Genomic DNA, 25,412 nt, shown 5'->3' on the forward strand with positions numbered 1-25,412 from the left:
GTGGTCCAAAGTCCTCTTTTCTGATGAGAGCAAATTTTGCATCTCATTTGGAAACCAAGGTCCCAGAGTCTGGAGGAAGAATAGAGAAGCACACAGTGCAAGATGCTTGAAGTCCAGTGTGAAGTTTCCACAGTCTGTGTTGATTTGGGGAGCCATGTCATCTGCTGGTGATGGTCCACTGTGCTTTATTAAGTCCAGAGTCATGGCAGCCGTCTGCCAGGACATTTCAGAGCACTTCATGCTTCCTTCAGCAGACAAGCTTTGAGATACAGACAAAGACAACACAGATACTAAATACAAGAGGTAACAAGATGAAACAAGGAACAGGTGACACGAGGGCTCAGGAACCGGTGAAACACATCAGGGTGGGGCAGACGATCACAAAGGCGGGAAACACAAGGCAGGAAGTAAAACAAGACAAGACAGAAAAACAGACTACAAAATAAAACGGGAAAACAGAAACATACACATCCATAACACATGGAAAATACTGAGCACCCACGTGTGCCAGACTGCCACTAGGCTACATTGATTTAAAATGAAACATTGCAGTTGGTGCTAAGTGGAGCGTCTGTCATAGTGTGATTGGTTATGTCGCTGTCAGTGCCCTGCTCCATATCTCATTCACCAATCACAGTGTCTCTGGGATGAAAAGGCCTCTTTAGTGACCCCCCCTCCATCTGCCCACTATACAGTGCGTGCAGGTGCATTAGGTAATCCGAGTGAGACTAAAATGGACAGATTTGTTATTAAAAAAGCAAAAGCTAATGATGCAAGTGCATCGACGACATCCACCAAGAGTGCAGAGAGTTCCACCAGTGCCCTGTCGGAAGCATAGATCCTTAATTTCCCACGACGCTGATCGCGGCTACGTGTCAGTTAAACTCTTCATCTCCAATCCTATCTGTATTTGTGAGAAGTGGCGTTGTCCTGAGTTGAAAGATAGACCTACTTATGGGGCTTTATTATCGAGTATAGTGTGTGTTTGTGTCGGACGCGTCCATTTCTTAAGGTTCTGAAAAGCATATTTTAACAACTTTTTTGCAAGTATTCCTTTGCCATGCTTTGGACGGAAGCAGCAAAATCAAGGTACCCAAGGCAAATAGAGAGTTAAGAAAATAGTGGGGCCAAATATTAGCAAGAAAAAAATTGAGTGAATTAAAAAAACAAGAGGACACAAAACAAAGTAGTGCAAAGACAACATAAGCATATAAAGATAAATATTTGCAATGAAATGAATAAAACATAAAGGGCATTTCAAAAAAGACAATGAAATGAAATGTGACCTCATCACATGAAAGCAAGAATGATATAAAAACCTTTAAAAAAAATAATGGACTCATTCACCCATTTTTAATAATAATGGTTTGTTGATGAGGGGTAGGCCAATCACCCTTCCCCCAATGGGAAAAGGGGGGCATTCACCTTTTAGGGGACGTTTTTGACCTACCAGGCACGTCCTTCTTTTTTTACCTCCAGCTTAGAGCAGCTCTTTGTAGGCGACGCAAGTACCGCATCCCTTGCCTGCATCCACTTGAAGTCCCCGGTGTTCATTGCTAAAGTGATTCATGGGGCATGGTATCCACCCTATATCAGTATATAAGGGAAGCCTCTACACAACAACTACCTAATAGACAGAGTATGGAGGAGGGGATTCCCAGGTCTAGAGTTAGATTTCTGGACGAGTGTATGGAATAATGTCATATTGGCTTCTAGAAAATCCCGACCACCAGCAGAGCCACATCATTTTGACCATAACTATAGAACTATTTCGGGAGCGCGCCTGATGAAAATGATTGGTGACGCTTCACGCACACTGTGTTCACCGAAGACCATGGGCACATTTCACATTTATGTGTTTTGGGAGGGTCCCCGTTGTACGGTTCTGGCAAAATGTTGCCTCAGAAGTGCCGACATTCGTCTCTGGGACGGTATCCGCGAACAATAGAGTGGCTGCTGAATGACACTTCTTCACTCCAGATTTCTAAATGTCAGGAAAGGATAGTCCTTGCCGGGTTCACGGTCAAAAAAAGGGCAAAAAAAAAAGGGGCGGTGCGCGGAAGCCCCACAAACTTTGACCATTAAGCAATGGCTTCTGACCCTTCTAGACATAGTTTATGTGGAACTTTCAACAGCCCGCATCAATGGTGCTAGACAGGTGAATGTAGATATGTGGCTTATAATGGCGAGACATTAAAAGCGCCGCGCACTGCGGACTTACGGCGATCCTGGCAGGGTGGGTTGATATTGTTGGTTGTACATTTTGTTTTTAGTGTATAATCATTAGCATTTTATTCTTTAACGTATTTTTTTTTTTATTTAATTTATTTATATTTTTTTGGGGGGGGGGGGGGTGGGGCGGTGTACATGCTTATATTTACCTGTAACATACTGTTTGTCTGTGTGTTGAATAAAAATACATTTGATCACAAAAAAACAATAATGGACTCTCGCCAAAACTTTAAAAAAAAAAAAAATGCATTTAAAGTGGCTATATGTAACTTTCAGTTTGTGTTGATTCTAGCGGCCGCTTTGAATGCGTTACGTCTACCTGCCGTAAATCATTTTGTCACTTCGTGGGAAAAATCGGACCCGAGCAACGGCAATAATAAAAACTCCGTAAAAATAGGGTTCTTCTCACTGTTAGTCTCATTTGCTGTTACGGGTCATTTAAGATTATTATATGAAAAATGAATAGTATACTAGAGTATCAGAAACACTAAAAAGTTACATATAGTCACTTTAAATCACTCCCTCAAGTTATTCAAAAACCTAAAAAAAATAAAAATTATTGTGTAAGCCTATGTGTAGGCTTGAATGCACAGGCATTACATTATCTCTCAATAAGCTGCTTGACAGAGGGCTGTTTGTGGGAAACGACAATATGTGTCTTTCCCACACGGTGACTCGGAAGTGGATGAAAGGCCGAGCCATACGTGTGTTCTTGTGTGGGCTGGAGATTATGCGGGTAATGATTCCTTTTCGCTCAGCTTTCCAAACCTTTCCGGTTTGTATTCCTCGTGATACAATGGAAGGTAGAAGCTTCAGGGAAGCCAAAACATCCACGCGGTCTTATTTCTGATATACTGTATACAGAGCGACAGTCAGATCTCAGGAATGTGAATTGGATTCAGCGTCGTGAGACAAACTGAGTTTGATATGTATGTGACTGCGTCTCGGTACAGTTTGCGGCTACATTTCCATATCAAAGTAGTTCAAAGTCTCCTGCAGCTTTCTCCTGTGCGTTCACAGACACATAAGCATGCAAAGGAAATGGAAATCCACCTCCTCTGTGTCCAAATCAATCAGTGGTGCATTCTTCAGACTTGATTGGACATCAATAACCAAATACGCTGCCCTTTGAAGTCTCTACTGTGAGGAATTAATTTATCAAGATGCATGGTTGCTATGTAACAATAAGACTAGGCTATCCTGGCATCATGTTTGAAATGCAGCATGTAAAATATTGAACTCTGTGTGTGATTGTGCAGTGTGTATTCTTCGCTGTTGGTCACTGACCACAAGAGTTTTCTTTTTGGTTGGGTTTCAAACTTTCTTACTTTCTTCTTGTGTTTCTGCAGACTCTTGACTATGAGACCAAGAAGTCCTACACCTTCAAGGTGGAGGCGTCCAACGCACACCTTGACCGCCGTTTCCTCCACCTGGGGCCCTTCAAGGACTCAGCGACAGTCAAGGTAAATGTCCTGGACACAGATGAGCCTCCTGTCTTCACCAAGGCGTCCTACACCATGGACGTGTACGAGGACACGCCCCCAGGAACCATCATCGGCTCCGTGACGGCTCAGGACCTGGATGCCAGCAGCAGTGCTGTCAGGTAACACAATAATGCATTAGTCAATGGGAACAATATTAACAGCACCCTGTACCGCATATAGCCGCTGTCTAGCTACCTAGGAGGGGATGTGAACATTGTTTCAGTGAGATGTATGATTTAGATTTAGTATTAGTATTAGCATTTTTGTATTATTTAATTTCCAGTCCTGGAGCCAGCTGCACCAGCACTTCCCAAGTTCAGACTAAGGTTGCGTTCACACCTGAGCAGTTTGGTCCGTTTTAACTGATAGTCAGGTGGGTTTGGGGTAAGGGCGTAACTTTGGGTTCAACATATGGGGTGTTGAGATCTCCAACTATCCCGGGATAGGTCCCGGGATATGTCTGCATGTATTGAGAAAAACGACAAAAACACTGAAAAAATTGTAGAAAAAAAACCTCTGAAAGAAAAGACAAAAACCTTGGAAAAAAAACTAATGTTGGCAGAAACATTATTGTACACCATTGGTGCATTGAAGCTTTAACAATGTTATGCAAGCCTTGGTTTAAAAACAATACAGCTCTTCTTGTGTGGGTCATAGTTATGGGAGTCCCAAAATGAACTGCAAAACACCAAAGTGATTTGCTAATTTGGTGCTTTAAAAGAGCAAAACTAGCACTTTGCTGTTTTTTAATGAGTTCTCTTGTGGCTAAAGTTTTCTTCACTGCTCCCCACTGTGGGAGTGCAAAGCATTTCTCAAATCTGAGCCCTTTGATGACAGAGCACCCGACCCATCACTGTAACTGGTTTCCCTCTCATGTGGACTGCTCTTGTCGCTGCAGGTATTCCTTGGAATGGCAACCAGAGTCTGACAGCTGTTTTGACATTGACACTGTTGAAGGAACCATTTCCACTAATGAATACCTGGACAGAGAGACAGCTGTTCAGCACAATATCACTGTAGTGGCAACCAAAGTCAGTAAGTATTACACCCTGCATCTGCGTAGAGCCCAGAGCTGATCATCAAGAGAAAACAATAGGCCCTATCTTGCACCAGCGCAAAGCCCGACGCAAGTGTCTTTGCTAGTTTAAGGCCGTCCACCCCCATGTCTGCCCCTATCTGTGCGTGCTGGTCTTATAGGGAGGTGTGTTCAGGTGCATTCTTGGAGTATCGCTATCTTGAGGCATCGGAAAGTGATCGCACCATTGACCAACAAAAACCTGGTCTAAAGCAGCATTTCATTGTTATTATTGTGTTATATATTAACAGTGAATTAGTAAAATGTGCCTAGGCTCATGCAAAGCGCACACACACTATGCCTGTTATACACAGGGACGCGCAGCAGCCCAAAACATGCAGATGATTAAAAATAAATATATTACAACGTGTATAGTAGTAGTATATGATATGATCTGCTTGCACGCTTTCACGCACACACGAGCAAATCTGCCGTCATAATAGTAATGTGCCAAGGTACAAACGCGCCTGGCTTTTAAAGGGAATGGGAGATAACACTGTGATTGGTTTATTGCATGTTACGCCCAAAAAACACCTGTGATTAATGAGTACAACCCTCTTGAACCATGCGCCTGGCGCACGGACCCTTTTTTCCGCCGTTAAACTAGAAAAAGTGGATTCATACACGCCCTTAACGCACCTGGGCCAGGCGCTTCACGCCGTATGCTTAGATTGTTAAAATAGGGCCAAATGTGTTTGTGATATCACATTGTGATTTTTTAATTTTTATTCATTGTATTGCCATTCAATATTTGTCTTTCCACATAGTTATTTTCATTGAGTGAAATGAGAGTTAGCATTGACAAACCACATGTGCAGCTCCACAGAGTTTCAACTCCAAAATTAGAAGGTGTAAAAGCAGTAGTTATTCACATCAGCCTGATCTGTTAAAAAACACGTGAAATCCCCGTGGGGTCTGAAAATGTAAATATCTACTCTGTGCACCAAAGCGAGAGAACTGAGCTTGATATGAAAGGAGGTTATAATTATTACTCTATATTTATAAAAAGTCCGACTGGAAACAAGTTAACGGTCTGACAATGATAGTAGCGTGCTGGTAGATCCCAATGGTTAGGCCAGTTCAGTTCCTTGCTTTCTGCCGTTGGTGTGTAAGTTTGTGTGAATGTGTAATTGTAAAGTTCTTTGGATAGAAGCGCTATATGAATTCAGGCCATCTAACAAGAAATCATGTAAACTTCACAGTTTACCTGATCATTTCCTCTACTACGGGTTTAGATTTTTACTGCTTGGCAAATAGCCAATCACATTGCACTGGGCCAACAGACCAGCTCCTCTTCGCATCAAATTTGTGCCATATGCCTAAAGCTTTGGGAATGTGTACTGTTGTTCTCGCACACTCAGCGCACTATCCCCACATAGTGGCCTTTCCAGCCAAGCACAAGTATTAAACTATTCTATCAGCCACTGACCTTTAATCAATAAATACCAGCAGCAATCCGAAGACGAGAGAGAATTATCTCACACGCAGCTGAGATGTTGTACAGTTTTATGGAATGTGGCAGGAATTTTGTTGTAGCGGTCCGTGCGACATCGAAGCCGTCAGAGCCTCTTAGAGAAGGTGCTCCTCCGTTGAATCTCCTATGATCTAACTTTAGTTGCAGTTTGCTCTCTCTCCCCCAGTCCTCTGCACGTTCGGTTGGAGTGCAGCTGTAGTGTCTGTAGTGGAAACTAAATTTAGTAAATTTGGGCAAGCAGCTTAACTCATCCTGACTGTGCGCACCATATGATTTCCTCCTGGAAGCTCCTTGAGGAGGCAAAGGGCCGGCAAGTCACAAATCTGCCAGGCTTTGTCATTAGATCATAGATCATTTTAAATCCTCTGACTCAAGAGATTGTGTGAGTTTAATGGTAAGATGAGCCGGAGTAATTGGAGAAGGGTAACTGACAGGTGTTTGAACACAGCTGGATCATGTAAACATCTGATTAGTATCTGGCTCCATCTAGTGGACAGAACCGATGTTTCAAATAACATCAACGGGCCAGAACACAGCCGCAGCATAAGATGGCATGTAAGATAATGTGATGAATGCTTTCGAAACATCATTTGGATACAACTGGAACCAGTACTAAATAAAGTCTTAGATTGTGTCCAGTAAGCTACTGATTTAATTTTTGCTCAGGTGGGTCTCAATGTCGAAAAAAAACCTTAGGAAAATTAAATGTATTTCTTCAATTATGTAAGACTTGTTGTAGACATAAACCTTCGAAATGGCCCAAAATTGATTTCCTGTTGCAGTGTATATGAATGACATTATATGACAATAAGTTAACAAAGGTGCAGGCTGTTGCCTAGCAATGGAATTCCATTGAAAATGTAATACTCTCTTGTACACCATGACTTGCTTTTGGAAGGTCCAGGAAAGCTAATAAGTGGACCTTGAGTAAAGAGGTTTTTGTCAAAGCATTTCATTATATTTTCAGAAAATGTATTAACAACATTATAGTTTCATTCCAGAGACCCACTCTTATGTATAGTATGTCTTTTAATCAGAGAATCAAAAATTCCCCCAAGTTGCTAAAACCAGTCTAGAATGTTACTATCTTGTTTGAAAGACAGAGTTCCCAAGAATGAATGCGCTCGGTGGTGATCAACTCCATGCATTCTAAATGTCGTGTGTAATATAGGAGCATTTGATGTGGTGATGTGAAAGAAAACGTCACACAAGTGACAGAGAAGCAGCACATGGAGAGAAAACCAGGCCACAACATGCAGTCAGTCGAGGTTATTCAGTCAACATGACGTGCACAAAACATACAGCTGAAGCATTCAGTGTGCCCATGGTTCATTTATTCCTTCATTCAATTCAATTCAATTTTATTTATAGCATCAAATCATAAGAAGAGTTATCTCAAGACACTTTACAGATAGAGTAGGTCTAGGCTATACAATGTACAAAAACAGGACTTGGTTCGGACTTTCAGGTCTTCTTAGAAGCTTGTATTATTTTCATTGCAGCACAGATTAACTGCTTCTCTGGATTTAGTGGATGCAAGAGTGATTCAATTTAATTCAATTTAGTTAAATTTAAGAAGAGTTATGTGTCAGATGCTGAATATGGGTTGTATTCCCAAAGATTAAGAGGCGTGAAACACACTGAGGCAGGTACAAATGTTTGGCAGGGTGCAAATCCGTTAAGTTACCAGCTAACGCTAGTGGTAGCTAGCTAGCTTAAGATGATTTAAGATGAAAAGACGGACAACACTCAAAAACAAGTTCATGTCTGTTTTAATGTACACAGTGTCACGGTTAGCATCGCTAAGCCTCGGTCATGATTGAGAGGTCAGCGTGTAGCCACGTCCCCAAAGCATCGCCTGCTTTATCGTCTATTTTGATATAAATGGGGCCATAATTTACTAAATGAACATCATGCTGTATTGAAAAAGACTTGAAACTAGCGATTGAGACCATAGACTCATTATGAAAATGTTGACTGAGGTAATAAATCAAATGAGAAGTAGACTCATCTTCTCATAGACTTCTGTAGAAACAGACTTCTTTTTGGAGCCTGTGGATTTAAGATACCCGGAAGCTTTATCCATTATTATTGACACACACACACACACACACACACACACACACACACACACACACACACACACACACACACACACACACACACACACACACACACACACACACACACTCACTTGAGGATGAAGCAGATTAGCTCTGTTTCTAAGCTCAATACATAATTTGCTTTGAATGTTTTAGTATGACTGATATGATACTGAGATGCCTTGGTTTCCTTGGGTACACACTGTAGCCGTCATTTCTGCTGAGGCGTGTTGCTGTGTCACTGAGTGTATTGTCATATATGACTCCATGTTTCCCCCTTACAGACAACCCTCTGCTGTCTGCCAAAGTGTCCGTGAAAGTCACCGTCCTGGATGTAAACGAGTTCCCTCCTGAGCTGGCGGTTCCTTCAGATACCTTTGTCTGTGAAAACTCCAGAGTGGGACAGGTAAACTTAACTTGATTTGCTTGAAACGATCTGCTGATTTTATGTTAGGAAAGGAGGAACACTAACCAATCAATCAATCAATCAATCAATCAATCAATCAATCAATCAATCAATCAACCAACCAACCAACCAATCAATCAAGAGACTTTTCATACAAGCAAATGTAGCACAAAGTGCTACAGAACGATATAGACACTATATTACGACAATATTATTATTGGTTTATTATTGGTATTAAGTGGCTACAAAGATGTATTATTTTGATATCAGAGTTGCCTCATGTTATAGTCAACACTCTCCTATGATCAATTCAAAGTGTTTAAATATCTTTAGTCTTGCATTGCCAGACCTTTCTCCACAGTGCTATATCCTTAATGAGATACAAAAAACTGCAAGGGTGTAACTTTGGGTTCAACATTTGGGGAGGGGGGGGGGGTTTGAGCTCTCCACTTTTGAGCAATATTGAAATTTTGAGCATATTAAGCTATTCATTGTATTGCCATTCAATATTTGTCTTTCTACATCGTTATTTTCATTGAGTGAAATGAGAGTTAGCATTGACAAACCACATGTGCAGCTCCACAGAGTTTCAACTCCAAAATTAAAAAGGTGTAAAAGCAGTAGTTATTCACATCAGCCTGATCTGTTCAAAAACATGTGAAATCCCCGTGGGGTCTGAAAATGTAAATATCTACTCTGTGCACCAAAGCGAGAGAACTGAGCTTAATATGAACAGAGGTTATAATTATTACTCTATATTTATAAAAAGTCCGACTGGAAACAAGTTAACGGTCTGACAATGATAGTAGCGTGCTGGTAGATCCCAATGGTTAGGCCAGTTCAGTTCCTTGCTTTCTGCCGTTGGTGTGTAAGTTTGTGTGAATGTGTAATTGTAAAGTTCTTTGGATAGAAGCGCTATATGAATTCAGGCCATCTAACAAGAAATCATGTAAACTTCTCAGTTTTCCTGATCATTTCCTCTACTACGGGTTTAGATTTTTACTGCTTGGCAAATAGCCAATCACATTGCACTGGGCCAACAGACCAGCTCCTCTTCGCATCAAATTTGTGCCATATGCCGAAAGCTTTGGGCATGTGTACTGTTGTTCTCCCACTCTCAGCGCACTATCCCCACATAGTGGCCTTTCCAGCCAAGCAAACTCTTAATTTCCTGTATTCTGGTGAATGTTTCCGCATCAATGTGTGCCTTTTCTGCATCAAGCTATTGTGCAAATGGAATTATAATAGGTTTTATTTTTTATTTTTTATTTTGGGGGGGTGCACTGGACAGTTTTGATTAAATAACGCCTAATAAAACGTAACAACATGCTCCATTGGATTTGAGGGAGGGGAGAAGTGATATTTTGTGAGACTTGAACCTGCAATATTTAATTCACAAGTTCTGTGTGGGCTTTCTGATTCAGCGTGCTAAGCCGAGTGTGTTCGCTCCCTGAGCAGGTGATCCAGACGGTCAGCGCTGTGGACAAGGACCTTCCTCCTGTCGGCCAGAGGTTCTTCTTCAAGTCCCCCAGAGAGCTTCACAACAGAAACTTCACTGTTCGAGATTTTGGAAGTAAGTAAGAGGGGGATTATAAGGAAAGAACAAGATGGTCACAAACTCCCTTATTTCTGTTCATTTTGTCCTCTACCCATTCCCACCATCACTGAATGTGTCGTTCTCTCTTGCCTCTGAATGTTGCTCTGGGATAGTCAGCTTTTACAAATCCTCATCTGACATTTCCCTGTTTTCAGCTACAACACCTCACCAACAAGCATTGTTATATTTTTGTATGTTTGTACGTATACAGCAGCATCACGTCTGATAGAGTCTGACACACTGGCCTTCAGCCACCAAGGGGAACTGGAGCGTGTGTGTATGTGTATGTGTGTGTGTGTGAGAGACAGGAACATGGCGCCTCTCTACCTTGTCAGGCTACATCTCGGTCCAGTGGGGGGAAAATTGATCTTTTCTGACACACACACACACACATACACACACACACAGTGTAGTTTGGAAGACAGAATCATCTTTTTAAACACCATGTTCTTGGCATCATACAGCCTCCTGTGTGTTGGAGAACAAAAAGTGTGCCACACGATGGCTGCCATGAACGAAGCTCTTTTATGTAACAGATAGGGTTGGGTATAGTTTCGGTTTTTCCATGAAGTGATACATTTAAAAGGGAGCCAAACTCTGCCTGAACCGCTACTTACCTAACTGATATATTTAGCCTCGCCCTGCCCCTCCTGTTATAACTCCGGGCCCCCCAGTTTGGAAACCACTGCTTTAATTTGTTGTACATTGAAAGTAATGTTAAAAGTGGAAAGGCCAATACTTTAGCCAAGCATGTATGCGTATGTATACATATATACATAAGTATATAATTAAATTGTCTAAAGTAGAAAAGTAGAACAAGGGGGTAGGACTAGAATTTTGAAGAAATTATGAATTGTTTTGCATTATAGTTAAGATCACAGACTGGTATCTGTCAAAGTTTAGTCAGGAGACTGTTTTGAAACCATTGAAACTTGTTTTTTAATGCTATAAATTGAATAAAACACCCCAAATTCAATGAAAGTAATTATTTATTTTACTTGCGAAGATCGTTGTATGGAATACATCCATGCATCCATGTTATTTTTGGGCAATTTTTTGTTGGTATACTCTTTCAAGGGTTGATTGAGATTTCTCAGAGGTTGGTGTGACAGTGAAAATAAATTACTATCTGGCATTGTCAGTGTTGTAACGCCACCCTCTGTTGGTTTCCAGACAACACCGCTGGCATTGTGACTCGACGCACAGGCTTCCAGCGGCGGCTGCAGGACGTCTATGTTCTTCCTGTCGTGGTTGAAGACAGTGGTTACCCTGCCCAGAGCAGCACAGCCACCCTCACCGTCCGAGTGTGTTCCTGCGAGGCCGGAGGCTCGCTGCTGACCTGCTCGGCCGAGGCCATCTTCCTGCCCGTGGGCCTCAGCACTGGAGCTCTGATGGCTATTCTGCTATGTGTAGCTCTGCTGATTGGTAAGCTAATCCTAATAAAGTCACATAACTACGACATAACGATATAAAGAACATGAGAATGGGCAAGTTACTTCCAAAATGTAATACATTATAGATTACTGTCATTTTAGGGTAATTAGTTATATTACAATATTACTGTCTCTAAATTGTAATGCTTTACACTACTTTTGTGTTATTTTTTAGTTACTTTTACTAAAATAAAAGCAGAAGTATGACTTGGCAGGTACAGTAGCTTGTAAAATTCACAACGGGATCAATAGTCTCATCTTTATCCACTTTAATATATCATAATTTATTCAAAATATTTTGAATTATTAATCTGAATCTGCAAAGTAACTAAAGCTATAAAATAAATAGTAAAGTAAAACATACATTAGGCCTCATTGACTGGTGGAGTTGAAGTATAAAGTAGGAGAAAATGAAAATACTCAATTAAAAGTAGGCTCTTACAATTGTATTGAAGTACGGCATAGTTACTTTCCACTGCTGATAAAATCTAATGCTAATATTTCAAGCTTTAGTGCGTAACTTTCTGATATTAATGAATGTCAGTTACATTCAAGCCATTGCTGTCATGGTTGCGATTTTCAGTTATAGTTTTTCCTGTTTTATTGTGTTAATTTATTCCCCATTTCCTTGTTGTTTACTGTCTCTTGTGTTCTCTGTTACGTTTTATCCTGTTTTCATCCGTGTATGTTTTATGCTTCAGTTTCCTGTTTTATTTTGTAGTCTATTTTCTCCCATGTCATGTATTGTTTTACTTCCTGCCTTGTGTTATCCCACCTTTCTGATTGTCTGCCCCGCCCTGATGTGTTTCACCTGTTCCTGAGCCCTCGTGTCACCTGTCTCTTGTTTCACCCTCGTTACCTTGTGTATTTAGTCTCTGCGTTGTCTTTGTCTGTTGTCAGATCATTGTGTGTGTAAGTCTACCCCAATTTGTCTCGGTGTGCCAGTTTATTTTTGGATGCCTGGTCTTTTGGTTCCTCAACGGTTTTTGGTACCATTTTTGCCTGCTTTCTTCAGGGCTATTTTAGTTGTGTCACTTTTTATTTTATTAAATCCTCAAGCTCAGAGCGACAGAAACTATGCACTATAGCTTCAAGTGTAGCAAGCCTAAAGGTTAATTCCTGAAGTGTTTATATCTGTCACTTGCTCGGACACGCTGACATTCCGTTTCCTGTTGGGACTCAGGTGTTGTCCGTACCGTCTCTGGTTCTGGCTCTGACCACGGAAACAGTGACGGGACAGCACCTCGCTTCAACGCAGCGTAAAAAACTCCTGAAAATAATGTCCATCTTGCAAATGTATCCGGCTCTGCAGTCATCTCAACCATCGAATCCAGCACCAGGAAATGACACTTATTTTCTGTCCTGAAATGTTTCGCGGTGTTTGTGAATTCTTAAAAAAACAAAACACCACTAAATGTCAGGTTAAAATGCGTTGGAACTCGCGTTACTGAGATTGAGAATGTGTATAATATTACCGAAATTGTATTAGTAATGTGTTAAATTACTGCGTTACAGCAAAAAAGAATACATTGCTGTAATTGCGTTACTTTTGTAACACGTTACTCTCAACACTGAAGATGAAACACCAAAACACTGTTCATAGGACTAAAACCAGCACATTATATCATCCATTTGACCATTTAAGGCTGCCCCAGATTCAGTCTCACATGGTGTTAAGATGTATTAGCATTCCTGTTAGGTCTATTCACTGTAGGGCTGGGACAATACGCTTTTAGTCCTGATTCAATCCTTTCATGATCCATGGGTGCCAATTTTGGGTGCGATTTTTATTGCGACATTGAGTATTAACATTTACTTGTCCTTTAACAAAAACTAAAGTTGGATAATACACTTCTAGAGACAATATATCATGAGACATTTCTAAAAACTAATTGTTTTCCAAGAAGAATGCACATCACGTCAGTCAAATTTATTTAACACCTATTTTCTGCTTTTTTATATCTGTTTTGCTGGAAACAAATATAATGTAGTCGCCGTCGGTGGTAACGTATAAACAGAAAGTATTTACGTGAATCATTGCTAAAAAAAAAAATTAATAAAAAATATTTTTAAATAAGTCACAATAATAAAATGATTTTTTTTTCACCCTTTATTCACTGTGACAAATATTTTGGTTGTTTTTGCTGACTGCTGACTGCCACGCACCTAAAACTAAGCACTGCGTGTAAACTGTACAAATAATGGACGTAGCATCAGTGATGTCACCCATTGGTTTGTAGACTGCTGTTTAGAAGCCTTGTGTTTGGCAATTTGGCCGTCGCCATCTTTTTTCTTTTTTTTTTTTTAAATCAGACTTGATGATTTTTGAAGAGAGGGCAGAGCTATGGAGGATGTTGTTTTTGTTAATGAGGGTGTTGTTCGTGGTTGCAATGGCGCTGCGCTAAGCTAAATGCTAAAGAGGGAAAGTTGCTGATTATTAACCCTTCTGAAGCGAGTCATCCAGTGGAGATTTACCAGCGGGTAAGCGCAGACCTCCGGCTACTGGCGCTATTCATCTGCATGTATGGCAGAACAGAAAATGGGCAAACTTTCCCCTAAGATACCAGCTTCTAGTGGTAGCTCGCTAGCTTGGTTGGCAGAACGCTACGCTGTTCGTGTGAATGTTTTAACAAAGTATTTCTAATAAGGGAAGAAGTTCCACTCTCTCGTTACTTCCGGCTTCTGAACTGGTTGCAGTTCCACTCTTGATCCATATAGGGGGCGCTCACAGGCGAGTGTAGAATGAATGGGACTCTATGGAGCTATACCCCTCAAAATCAAGGGGGTAAGCTTCGCTTCAGAACTCAAACCTCCTATGGCGCCATTTTGATGCTACAAAGGTATCACCTCCCGTTAGCATCCCATTGACTGCCATTCATTTTGACGTCACTTTGACAGCGAATAACTTTACATCTGAAGCGTTTAAAGACTATTTGTCCGTTGTTTATTTCGAAAGAAAGACGACAATGTATGAAAGGCTCCATTACCTTGTACCTCACGTTATGGCTCCGTAGCAGACGCTTTTGTAAAAATAAGCTAACGATTGTGTCACATAGTAGATGAATTACCGTATAGTACAGGAGAAGCTCGCAGGCAGTTTCGACTTACATTAGCTGTTTAGGTTTAATTACGAATGTTAACTAGCATTTTAGTTATCAATAATTAGCCTGTGCCCATGTTAACTCCTTACATATACCTACACTCTCCGTCTCTGTAAGATTAGGAATGATAGAGATTTCTCTTGGCACAGCTACCAGAAGACCAACTTTCAGACAGGTTGCTCATGTCACATTTACTTTTTCTCTCTCAGTTGGAGGCTGCGCAGTAACGCTCACCGGAAAAGTGCTTCTAATATCCTTCACTGGTCTCCGTCCAGAGCAACGGTATCTGTTGGTCCATTCTTATATACTGTCTATGCTCAAAATCCACTTTTCTCAGGATATTTTTTTTTGTCTAGTAATTTAAATGTTGCATTTGAAAGGGGAGGCTAAGAAATTGCACACTGTTCCAAAAAGCCTTTTAAAATGTCAATGACGTCATACACATACGGCCAGAGATACTGCTTTACAGCAATCTCTGAGTCACTTCCTTTTTTCTCAGCTGACAGGTTAGGCTCTCCCTGTCAATACACGTGCTAGAAACAGGTTTGGTTTGCTCATGTTTTAAAGACCACGCCGAAATATTCACTCTGACTGGTTCTGCTTCGGATGCCGTCAAGTGGGATCTCCGATCGTAATCAGTCCTTCACTGACCAATCAGCATTCATTGGCAGAATGCTAGCGTGTTATGGGCAACAACGACAAGGACATAAGTACTCATTCATTCAATTTCTTTTTTAATCCAGGTTGAATTTGCAAAAACTACAATCAAATCTGAGATTTCTCAACGACAATCAGGCGAAAGAGACAAATTTAGCCGTCTAGCTCCATAGAGTCCCATTCATTTTGCACTCGCCTGCGATCACCCCCGATGGATCTCTGGGGGAACTGCAACCAAATTCGGTACAATGGGGCTGAGTAGGGAGTGGAAAGGCTTTCCGTAGACCGGCTTTGGTTTTACATAATGATACATGATTACGGTTATATAAAGGGCACAGGACTTTCTATTGAATATGTCTGTATTTCCCCAAAACAAGGTCAGAGAAAAAGCACCTCAAAAGGAGAAAAACGTAAGCTATACCCGTTTTGCCAGTTCTCACTACACTCTCAGGAAAGTGCACAGAAAACCTCTTTGCAAACAACTTCCACACTTAACATTTCATTCATTATCAATATGTCCCTTCACCAGTGTCTGGTATTTAACTCAAATGCTTCCTCTATCCTCTCTGCCCACGGGGCCGTCATCTCCAACATGGCATTCCTTGTGCTTTTAGACCAGATTAATAAATCTGGCTTGAGAGATGTAACGGTAATCCCCCTGGGGTAAAATGAGGTGTCCTGTGAGGTCAGCTCTGAGCCCCCAAGTCTCTTGCTGCTCCCAGCAAGCCGCTATCGTTGGTACCAGCCACACTCTTGCTTCTGACAAAGTGGATGAATGTTGTACCTTTCTGTTTTGGCCTAATCTTATTGGCTTCCTCCTCCAGCTCTGATGTTTTATTCCTGTCAGGACCCTAACACGCCTCTATCTAAACCTTCCACCTGTCAGTGCTCACATGAAGTAGTCTTTCTCCCAACCCTTGCAACTTCATTCTCTCTTCCTTCTTTTACCTTCTCAGGTCTACCCATACTGCTGCTATCTCCAGTCAACCTGGTTGCTTCAGAATATGTTTCACCTTTTTCATATAGGCCCCAGCTTTTTCAAGCCCCAAGTTGTTCACGATTGTCGTGCACTTCTCTTTTACAAGCCCAGCAAGAGTTGTTTCCAGTACCATATCTTTGTCATTGTCAAACACAGAGCTGTTTTTTCCACTCTTGTGCTGCTTAATCCTCACTTTCCTCCCTGCTGTTGACCTGCGTGAAGCTGGCCCCCCATGTAATCCAAAAATGATCAAAAACACTGCAATTAGTTTGTGCTACGTTTTTGCCAGTTTGTGCCGTAAAAATTATCGTTTGTGCTGTTAAGGGTTTTAAGTAATTAAACTTTACATTTTCTGGCCAGTGACGTCACCCAGCCCCCCATTAATGTCCAAATCTCCCCAAAATGGTCTCAATCGTTTGTGCTGATTTGTCCGTTAAAAGAAGTATTTGTGCTACTTCAGTTTTTATGTTATCAGGCTTTCTTTGTTACACGGCTACTGTTTGCGCTGCAAAGGCTTCTGACACCAGCCATCACTCCCACTTTTTTATAATTACCTGCCTAATGTAGTTCTACTCAAACATAGGGTCAGTTTCAGCAAATATGACAGAAAGTTAGTTTTATAAGTCTTACCTACTGCACCTTCAACATGGTTTAATGTACCTAAACAACGATCAACCAGAACCGGGGGGGAACCAGAGGCAGAAGCCAACAGCAGACCTGCGTGAAGCTGGCCCCCCATGTCATCCAAAAATTATTAAAAACACTGCTATTCGTTTGTGCTACGTTTGTGCCGTAAAAATTATCATTTGTGCTGTTAAGGGTTTTAAGTAATTAAACTTGACATTTTCTGGCCAGTGACGTCACCCAGCCCCCCCATTAATGCCTTTATACATCTATTATATACAAAAAAACGATACAGAAACGATATAACACACTAAAATATATAGCAAATATTGTGTGCAGTGTCTAGTTTACTGTAACTTACCCTGAAGTGTTCCCAACTCATTATTGCATTAGTGCACTGTTAATAGGGTTTACAGTGATTTTTTTTATGAGGGAATTTTGGGATGACTAACTGCACCTTAACATTACACATTTCTTTTATCCAGATTATACTTTTAAGTGTGATGATCCTTACATTATTTCTGTAGTTTCTGATTTAACTTGAAACGTTTCTGGCTTGCAGCTGATGATGAGGGGAGTCATTTGGCCAGTCAATTAATGCATGCGATGTAACACTAGAGGGCACCAATAACCCATCACCAGCCTCTAATTATCACAGGAAGGTGTTGAAGTACACTCGGAGAGGTGGATCTTTCATTTCCTTCTTTTTCCCTCCTATCATATAATTTAATTGCTGCCTCTGTTACAGAGAAGTGTAGTTACATAACTACCTGTTTAACCACAGTGAAAACAAAAGGCTACATGTACACAGCTCTCGTTGGGTGTCTGAATTTGTGTGTGCATGCTTCTTGTAAAAGTGTGTCTTACACAGATGAAGCAGAACATGAAATGAAAGCAGTGTGAAAGCAGTTCTTTATCCTGCTCTCACTGTGTGTGTGTGTGTGTGTGTGTGTGTGTGTGTGTGTGTGTGTGTGTGTGTGTGTGTGTGTGTGTGTGTGTGTGTGTGTGGACTGAATGTAAGCATCAGAGAATAATCACAGCTTCCCGAGGACATTTTGCCTTCTTTATTGGTGTCCTCTGTAGAGAGAGAGGATAGCTAAAAGAAGACATAAAGAAGAAGATGGGAGGATGGGCTAATAGCTGCTAATACATAACATCCACCTTTTTTTCATTCTTTCTTTCTCCCCTCTCCACCTCTTTTCTTTATCTTTTGTCTTTTCTCACGCATATGAGAATTTCCTTATATTTACTGTATATCAGGATAGCAATGTTGCACTTTGCTGTAGAGGAAGAAGGGTCTTGAAGGCAGGGTAGAAGAAATGCTGGCATGGTGTTAATAACTGAAGTATTACTATCTTTTTGTTATATCAAGCTTTTTACCTTCAGGGCAAAAACACAAGTGGGTGGATCGGGGAGAACCAGGCCAGAAGAAAAAAACATTAAAAAAATCCAGACATAAAAGGCCATCAAGACCAGACTCAATATTTCTTGATTTTCTTGATTCATTAAGTCAACAAAATATAAGAAAATAGTAAGGAATGACCATCACAATTCCCTAGAGCTCACACTAATGCCTTAAAATGTCTTGTATTGTGTAACTAACAGTTCAACACCCAAACATAGTGAGTATAAGGTGATATAAAACAGAAAAGCAGCAAATCCTCACATTTGGGAGGCCGGAAACTTAACACAGTTTGACATTTTTGCTCGAAAAATGACCTTAAAAGGATTGATCGTTTATCAAACTTTTTATCAATTTACTTTCTGTCAATGATTAATCTATTAATCAACTACTGTTTTGGCACTAGACTTTAGTTGCGACATAATCATTAGGGCTAGGATTTATGAAGCGCTGGTGCTTCTTGTGTACAACTAAGTAAAGTCAAGACTAAATATACAGAGATACAGAAGAAAACATATACACTATAAAAAACACAACACCATGAACCAAATATATTAAACTTGGACCAAAATGACATAAAAAGAACTGAAAAGAATTTTTTAAGCAAGAATTTAAAAAGACTCCTGGGGCAGAGAGTTAAAGCACAGCAGCTCTGAGTGTAAAAGCTGATTAACTCACCTTTTGATATTCTATCAGGATTTTGACACAGCAAGAGAGGTGTCCTCTAAGAATCACAGGCTCAAAGGGTTTCCAAACTTTGGGGCCAGACTTTGCTGACCCTCAAGTGTTACTAGCATGACCTTAAAACCAATCCTAAAGTTAACAGGAGGCCATTATAGGTAACTCTGTTTCTGTCACCTAGTCTTGGTAAAAAAAACGGGCTGCAGCTCTCTGGGCGACAGCTGTTGGAGTTCTAATAAGCCAAGCGTAAAGAACTGAGGCATACGTGACCTTTTCCAGATCAACAAAGAAGAGGCAAAGTTGAATGTTGGAGGTCTGTATTAGCTGAAGGTAACGTGACTAAACAACTCAAATTCAAAGCTTCAATTCCAATCCAATATTACTTCAGAGATTAACCTAAGTGACTAAAATAAGGATATTCATTATTATATTATTATTTATATTATTCTAATTATTTTGTCAGGAGTAAGTTCAACTTTTTTCGTCTTGAGGTGCCTCAGTAGAGTTGGGTCAATTCCCAGTTTTGGCGGTCCAGTGTACGAGCTTAAATCGGTGTGATTTTATGCACTGTTTATGTGCTGTACAGTAGGGGGCTCAGACAGCATCCTTGTGGTGCGCCAGTCCTAGGAGTTAGTGTCGATGAATATTACCTATACGCCCTGTCAGCCTGTCAGCTTGTAGCAGGTCTCCATGGTAAGTGATCTGCATTTATATATTTTAATTCTGTTGGTTTTAGACTGTGTCGAACGAAACAAGGCACTTGTACACATCACTTTGGGAGATTTTGACAGGCATTTTTCATTGCATTCTGATATTGTATAGACTTAACAGCCAATCACTTATTGATCGTAAAAAATAATCTACCAATTTAACGATAATTACAAAATTGTTAATTGCAGCTCTGGTTTCATTCATGGTGAGCTGTTGGTGGCTAGATCAGTTCTGTTTGCGTTCTGTTTGTGCCTTATTTCTCATTTGGGTTTGGCTCAGAAGGTTTATCTGTCTGTAATGTTAGAAAGTAGCTTCCTGCTACATTATCCAACCCCACCTCCTACTCTTCTTCCCATAGACTAAATAAATCCTCCTCTACTGCTGACACAGCGTTATTCTCCAACCTGCAGCAAGATACAGTACTGCTGCTGAAACAGAAAGAAATGTGATTTTATTCATTATTTCATTATTCTGACCTTTTTAAATGTACAGCATTGTTTATTTCTCTATATGATCCCTATCTTGTACATTTCTTGCACTTGTAAAACTATTTAGTTACACGCTCCAACAAACACAATATTGGCTTTGACCTGAATCCCAAAGGAATCTGATAAACAGCACGTGGCTTTCAGTGGATGGGTTTTTCACAGACAAAATACATACTGTGTGTCTTCTAATCTGAATTCCCCTTTTGACCAACTGTTATTATTTCTCGGAACCATGTTCATTTCTTTTTACAATCCTCGGGTGTCCCATACTGTACACTTTTCGTTCATCCAGCAGCAAGCAGTTCACAAAAAGCCCTGATGCCAACACAAGATGGTTTTCTATTAGGTCTCCCAAAGAGCTGAACACGCTGAAACATCAATATACTCGAGTACATAGCAGCAGCCTCCATTAACCCAGCTCCTAGTCTACACTATGACCTTGTTTAGTTTCTATAGCACATACCCCAAGGGGATGTTGTTAAGTTTCTTTTTTTCTGTGCACTGATCTGCTTCACAGATCAGATGATTGGTTTTCTGTGGAGGAGAGCAGTTTTTATACAAGGACGACATAGCACATCTGCATGCAGGGCTTCCAGTAAGGACATTCAGCAGCAAATAGGGGAAGACCCCACAAAACTGACCAATCAGAGCAGACTGAGCTTTTTTGGGAGCGAGACTTGTGTTGTATTGTCTTCCCGTCAATGTTTTTGATGCCTTTTTATTTTTATTTTTTTGCTTTTTCCAATGTTTAAATTGTAAAATTTTTCTTCTACACATTTTCAGCGCTTATTTCTACGTCCCATATTTTCTGATATAAACAAAAATTGAAAACGGGTCGATGTGACCCGACGTCAACACAAGGGTTAAAGAGACAGAAGCTAAAACGCAGCGTTCCAATCTGAGGGTGACTACAGGTATATTCAGACAGACAGTATGAGAAAATAAATGTGTTGAACATTAATGCATGTAAACATGTTCTAGTAGAAACCCCAAATACATGTGTGAACCTGAAAATTAGCATGATATGGGACCTTTAATAGTCAGTCCACAGCAGAAAGACTTTCATACGTTAATTAGAATTACCAGTCAGAATGCAGATGATATAATATTACTTGAAGAGCATGAAAAACATATACAGTTATCATATTGTGTGTGAACGGTGCTGGAGGCTACTGTGGTAAACCAGGATAGAACACAAATAGTACATTTCTGACAGAAGTGCAGTTACTTTTAATCTGTGTCCAACAGTGCTGTCATATACTGACCAATCTAAATCCTAGAGCATCAGGAAAGATGGTCTGTCTTTTGTTGGTAAAAAACAACTACAGTGTGCAGGAGAATTAAACCGAAAGTCAAAGATCTCTGTGTACAGTTACGTATAATAGTTTTGTGTACTAAGTGTTGAACTTCTGCATCCAAAAACGCTTACAGAACTTTTGTTGTAGAAACCACTGCTGGCTGTGTTTGTAATGACAGGAAGAGGACAGGAAGTATGCATGGCTAAGAAAAACAACAACCTGTGTGCCAAAATCATCATAACTGAAATTAGCAAGACAAATAAATGCACTTAATTTGAAAAATGTGCAACTTGTGCTGGATTTTTAATATACAACAGAGAGACATTTCACATAACACAACCACAGCATTATAACATCTCAAACTCAGTCAAGTATCCGTATCTTTTAGAAGACGGTTTCTGTGTGCTCAGCTATCTAATATGGCCTTAGTGTATTGCAGCTAGCAGCAACAGTGGTGGCATTAGCCAGGAAGAGGAGGCCTCACAGGGCACTTTAATCTTTATTGACTGCCTGGTTAAAGCAGCTGCCTTTGTTTTCCTGCGCCTATTGATTATACAGCAGTAGACAGGACACACAGTGGACAAATAAAGTTGCCTGTTATCAAAAGTGGAAGAGAAGAGAATGAGTGAGTGAGTAAATTAAAAGTTAAGAAATGAACCAGGACAGAGGAAGGAGAAGAGAGCCACACCATATTTGTAGCACACCATACCGTCTAAAAGCCGGTATGTGTAGAAATTATGTGATTGTAACATTTAAAAATCTTCTGATGACGTACGTTTTTATTTGCAGAAAAATACCACAAGCTGTTAAAATATGGTAAAGTCAATGTGTTGCTTTCAGCGTCATGTCTGCCATGATAGAGTGGACAAGTGGGCGCTGCTTGTTTCAGAAGTGTTTGGGCCCCATTCTGTATTCTGTTTCTTTTAATGATATCCTCAATGTTAATTAACATAGAATCACAGGACTCTCCCCGATAACATACGATCCTATAGGTTTATGATATGTTCTCCAGTTATAATTATGGTAATGTTTTCCGTTAGTTTTTTTCGGTTTGTCAGCAGGATTACAGAAAGGCTACTGGCCTGATTTTCATGAAACTTGGTGGAAGGGTGTAGCATTGGCCAAGGAGCCGATCTAATTCACGCAGCGGATACACAAATCATTTTTTTACTTTAGTTCACATTGACAGAGGCATTTGGCCTTGGCGCGAGCTCTGCCCTTCTAGTTTGAACTTGTATTCGGACAAATCATGTTTGAAACAGAGCTGTAGTAAATTCAAAACGCTTCGTTGTTGAATAAGGGAACAAAAGACATCGCCATGAAATTATAAATATTTGACTGAACAGAATCTGAAATGTAATTAATTTTAGGATGCAGATGTTATTTTATTCTTATTCTCTGAAAAGCATAATTTTCGGCTTCAACATGCTGTTAGCACAGAATTTTAAGCTTAATTGTACTTCAAGCCTTGCAGTTAATCTTTTGTACTGAGGCTTCAACCAGGAGAACACAGTCCTCTCCCCAAAAAAGGACTTTATAAGTAATTTGTACAGTCAAAAATTATGACCCATATCGATGTTTTACTTTTAGTGTGTATACGGCCAACGTATTTTCACATGTAAATCGGTAAACTATGTGTTTATTTCAAACAAAACTAGAGTTGTGATGGTTTGGAAAAGTGGAAAGACGACCCAAAACTGTTTTTCATAGTTTTATTTTGGTTCTCTCAACTTTGAATGAGTTGAGTGTATTTTACAATGCTAAATACAGCTGGACAATTGCATTACATTGTAGCTTGTTTCACCACTGCCGACTGCAGCGATCTTGCTTAATACTGGACCAACGTCAAAGATTGTTGTTCCCATCAGTCACTTAGACACAAAACATAGGAAAATAGGGACAAGGTTGAAAAAAAAAGTTAGTTACCCTTTAAGTATAAGAGCGGCAAACAAAGGACTTTCACCCAGGAGAACAGGGTTAACTTTATGTAACAAACAGAACAAAGTCACCTTCTTCATCACGTGCATAACAGGAAGTGAAGTAATATAAAAAATTTACTGATTGTAGCAGTTTGGATGGCTAAAACTGAACAAACTGTGACCGGTTTAGATATACTGTAAGGAAGGGAAATGGTCCTATTGGTTGTATTTCCTGCCACTGCTAAGGGCGCTAATTTATGAAATGCTCCTGTGGGTATATATATAAATATATGTACAATTTACAATACATTGTAATATGTGTCTTGCCCCCATATAAACTCAGTTGCCAGTGATTAGGTACGCCTAGCTAAAACTAATGCAGCCTAATACAACATCCTGCAATACATTCAACCTTTATTAAGGTTATCATGTTAAGTGTTTGTTGAAACTGTTTTAGAAAGGTGTGATTTTACTGAATGGTCATTTTGGAGGCTGTAGTTTGTGGTGATGTTGAATTGAATTGCAATGTACTGAGGTGTCTATTATTTTGTAATACATTACTTTAAATTGATGCAGCAAAGGCTTTATGGACACTGATGTTTTTCAAGTTTAGAAACTAATCCACAGCACAGTCTTGTTCTGTACTCTGCAGCTGACGGACTTAGACTCTAAAGTAGCATTCTGTTCTCACAAATCAGTTTGGGCCTTTTCTTTAATGGCTGCCTTGAAAAACAGCCCGAGTCGTAACAGACACAGAAACTGGTCTGTGTTCTCCTGTGAGGGAAACAAAAAGCTGTGCAAAGCAAAGCACAATTATTCATGTTATACTGTATCGTTAGCTTCAGCTAACGAGGGATGTTCGGATGTAAATGTGCAGAAGGCAGGATCACTCGGGACAAGAGTATAACATTTTATCTTCCTTTACTGTGGAGGTTGGCAATATTTGTCTGTGAAAGCTCTAACCCCGATGCAGGCGAACTTTTCAAGTCCACACGGAACTAGAACTATACTGCAACCTACGTAGTTCCAGTAGCAAGGTAACATACTATAACAAGTTATCCTTTTTTACTTTAATTATCTCAACGTGACTGGCATACTAAACATAGGTCAGAGAACAATAATAGTACCAGTACTACAATATGGTTCTATTCCTCACTGTGCTGGCGCTCCCACCAGTGGACCCAAACACAGAACACAGACTCAAGAGGCAGATGACATTTAACAGATTTATTGTAATTGGAGGAGAGGAGATGAGATGAATAAAGATGGCCGGAGACAGCAGGTGGAATGGAGATAGCAAGGCGGGGAGATTGACTGAGGTAGCAGACAGGCTGAGATCCAGAAGTGCAGGAGACAAACAGGCATTAAATCCAGTCGCAAACAGTGATGCCAGTAACGAGTTACTAAGTAACGCGTTACTCTAATCTGACCACTTTTTTCAGTAACGAGTAATCTAACGCGTTACTATTTCCAAACCAGCCGTAACCAAGTCACTGTGCATTACTATTTTTGTCATTTTCCTTAGTAAAAATATATATTTTTGCTTTCTTCTTGCGTCTCGGGGAGTGAAGTCACATATGCAACATATCACGTCTTCAGCATGAAGACAGGTCACGTGTACCACGCAGCGACACAAACGTAAACAACAATGGAGGGAGGAGAGAGATGCGCGTTTTCTAGCTGGAAATACAGTCACTATTTTGAGTTTGTGTCAGCTAAAGACGGCAATATTAAGGTTCGTTGTACACT

The 25,412-nt window shown here is 40.3% G+C and overlaps 1 protein-coding gene across 1 annotated transcript in view; it reads left to right on the forward strand.

The window, feature by feature from the left end:
* LOC120568979 (cadherin-12-like) overlaps nt 1–25,412 on the forward strand; it is a 77,711-nt gene that overhangs the window by 46,818 nt on the left and 5,481 nt on the right. Inside the window, exons 8-12 of the mRNA XM_039816756.1 lie at nt 3,582–3,835; nt 4,615–4,751; nt 8,652–8,773; nt 10,232–10,346; nt 11,544–11,795. Coding sequence (XP_039672690.1) covers nt 3,582–3,835; nt 4,615–4,751; nt 8,652–8,773; nt 10,232–10,346; nt 11,544–11,795 — 880 coding nt within the window. The remainder of the gene's footprint in view (nt 1–3,581; nt 3,836–4,614; nt 4,752–8,651; nt 8,774–10,231; nt 10,347–11,543; nt 11,796–25,412) is intronic.

The sequence above is a fragment of the Perca fluviatilis genome, chromosome 11 (assembly GCF_010015445.1).
Source record: "Perca fluviatilis chromosome 11, GENO_Pfluv_1.0, whole genome shotgun sequence".
Taxonomy (NCBI): Eukaryota; Metazoa; Chordata; class Actinopteri; order Perciformes; family Percidae; genus Perca; species Perca fluviatilis.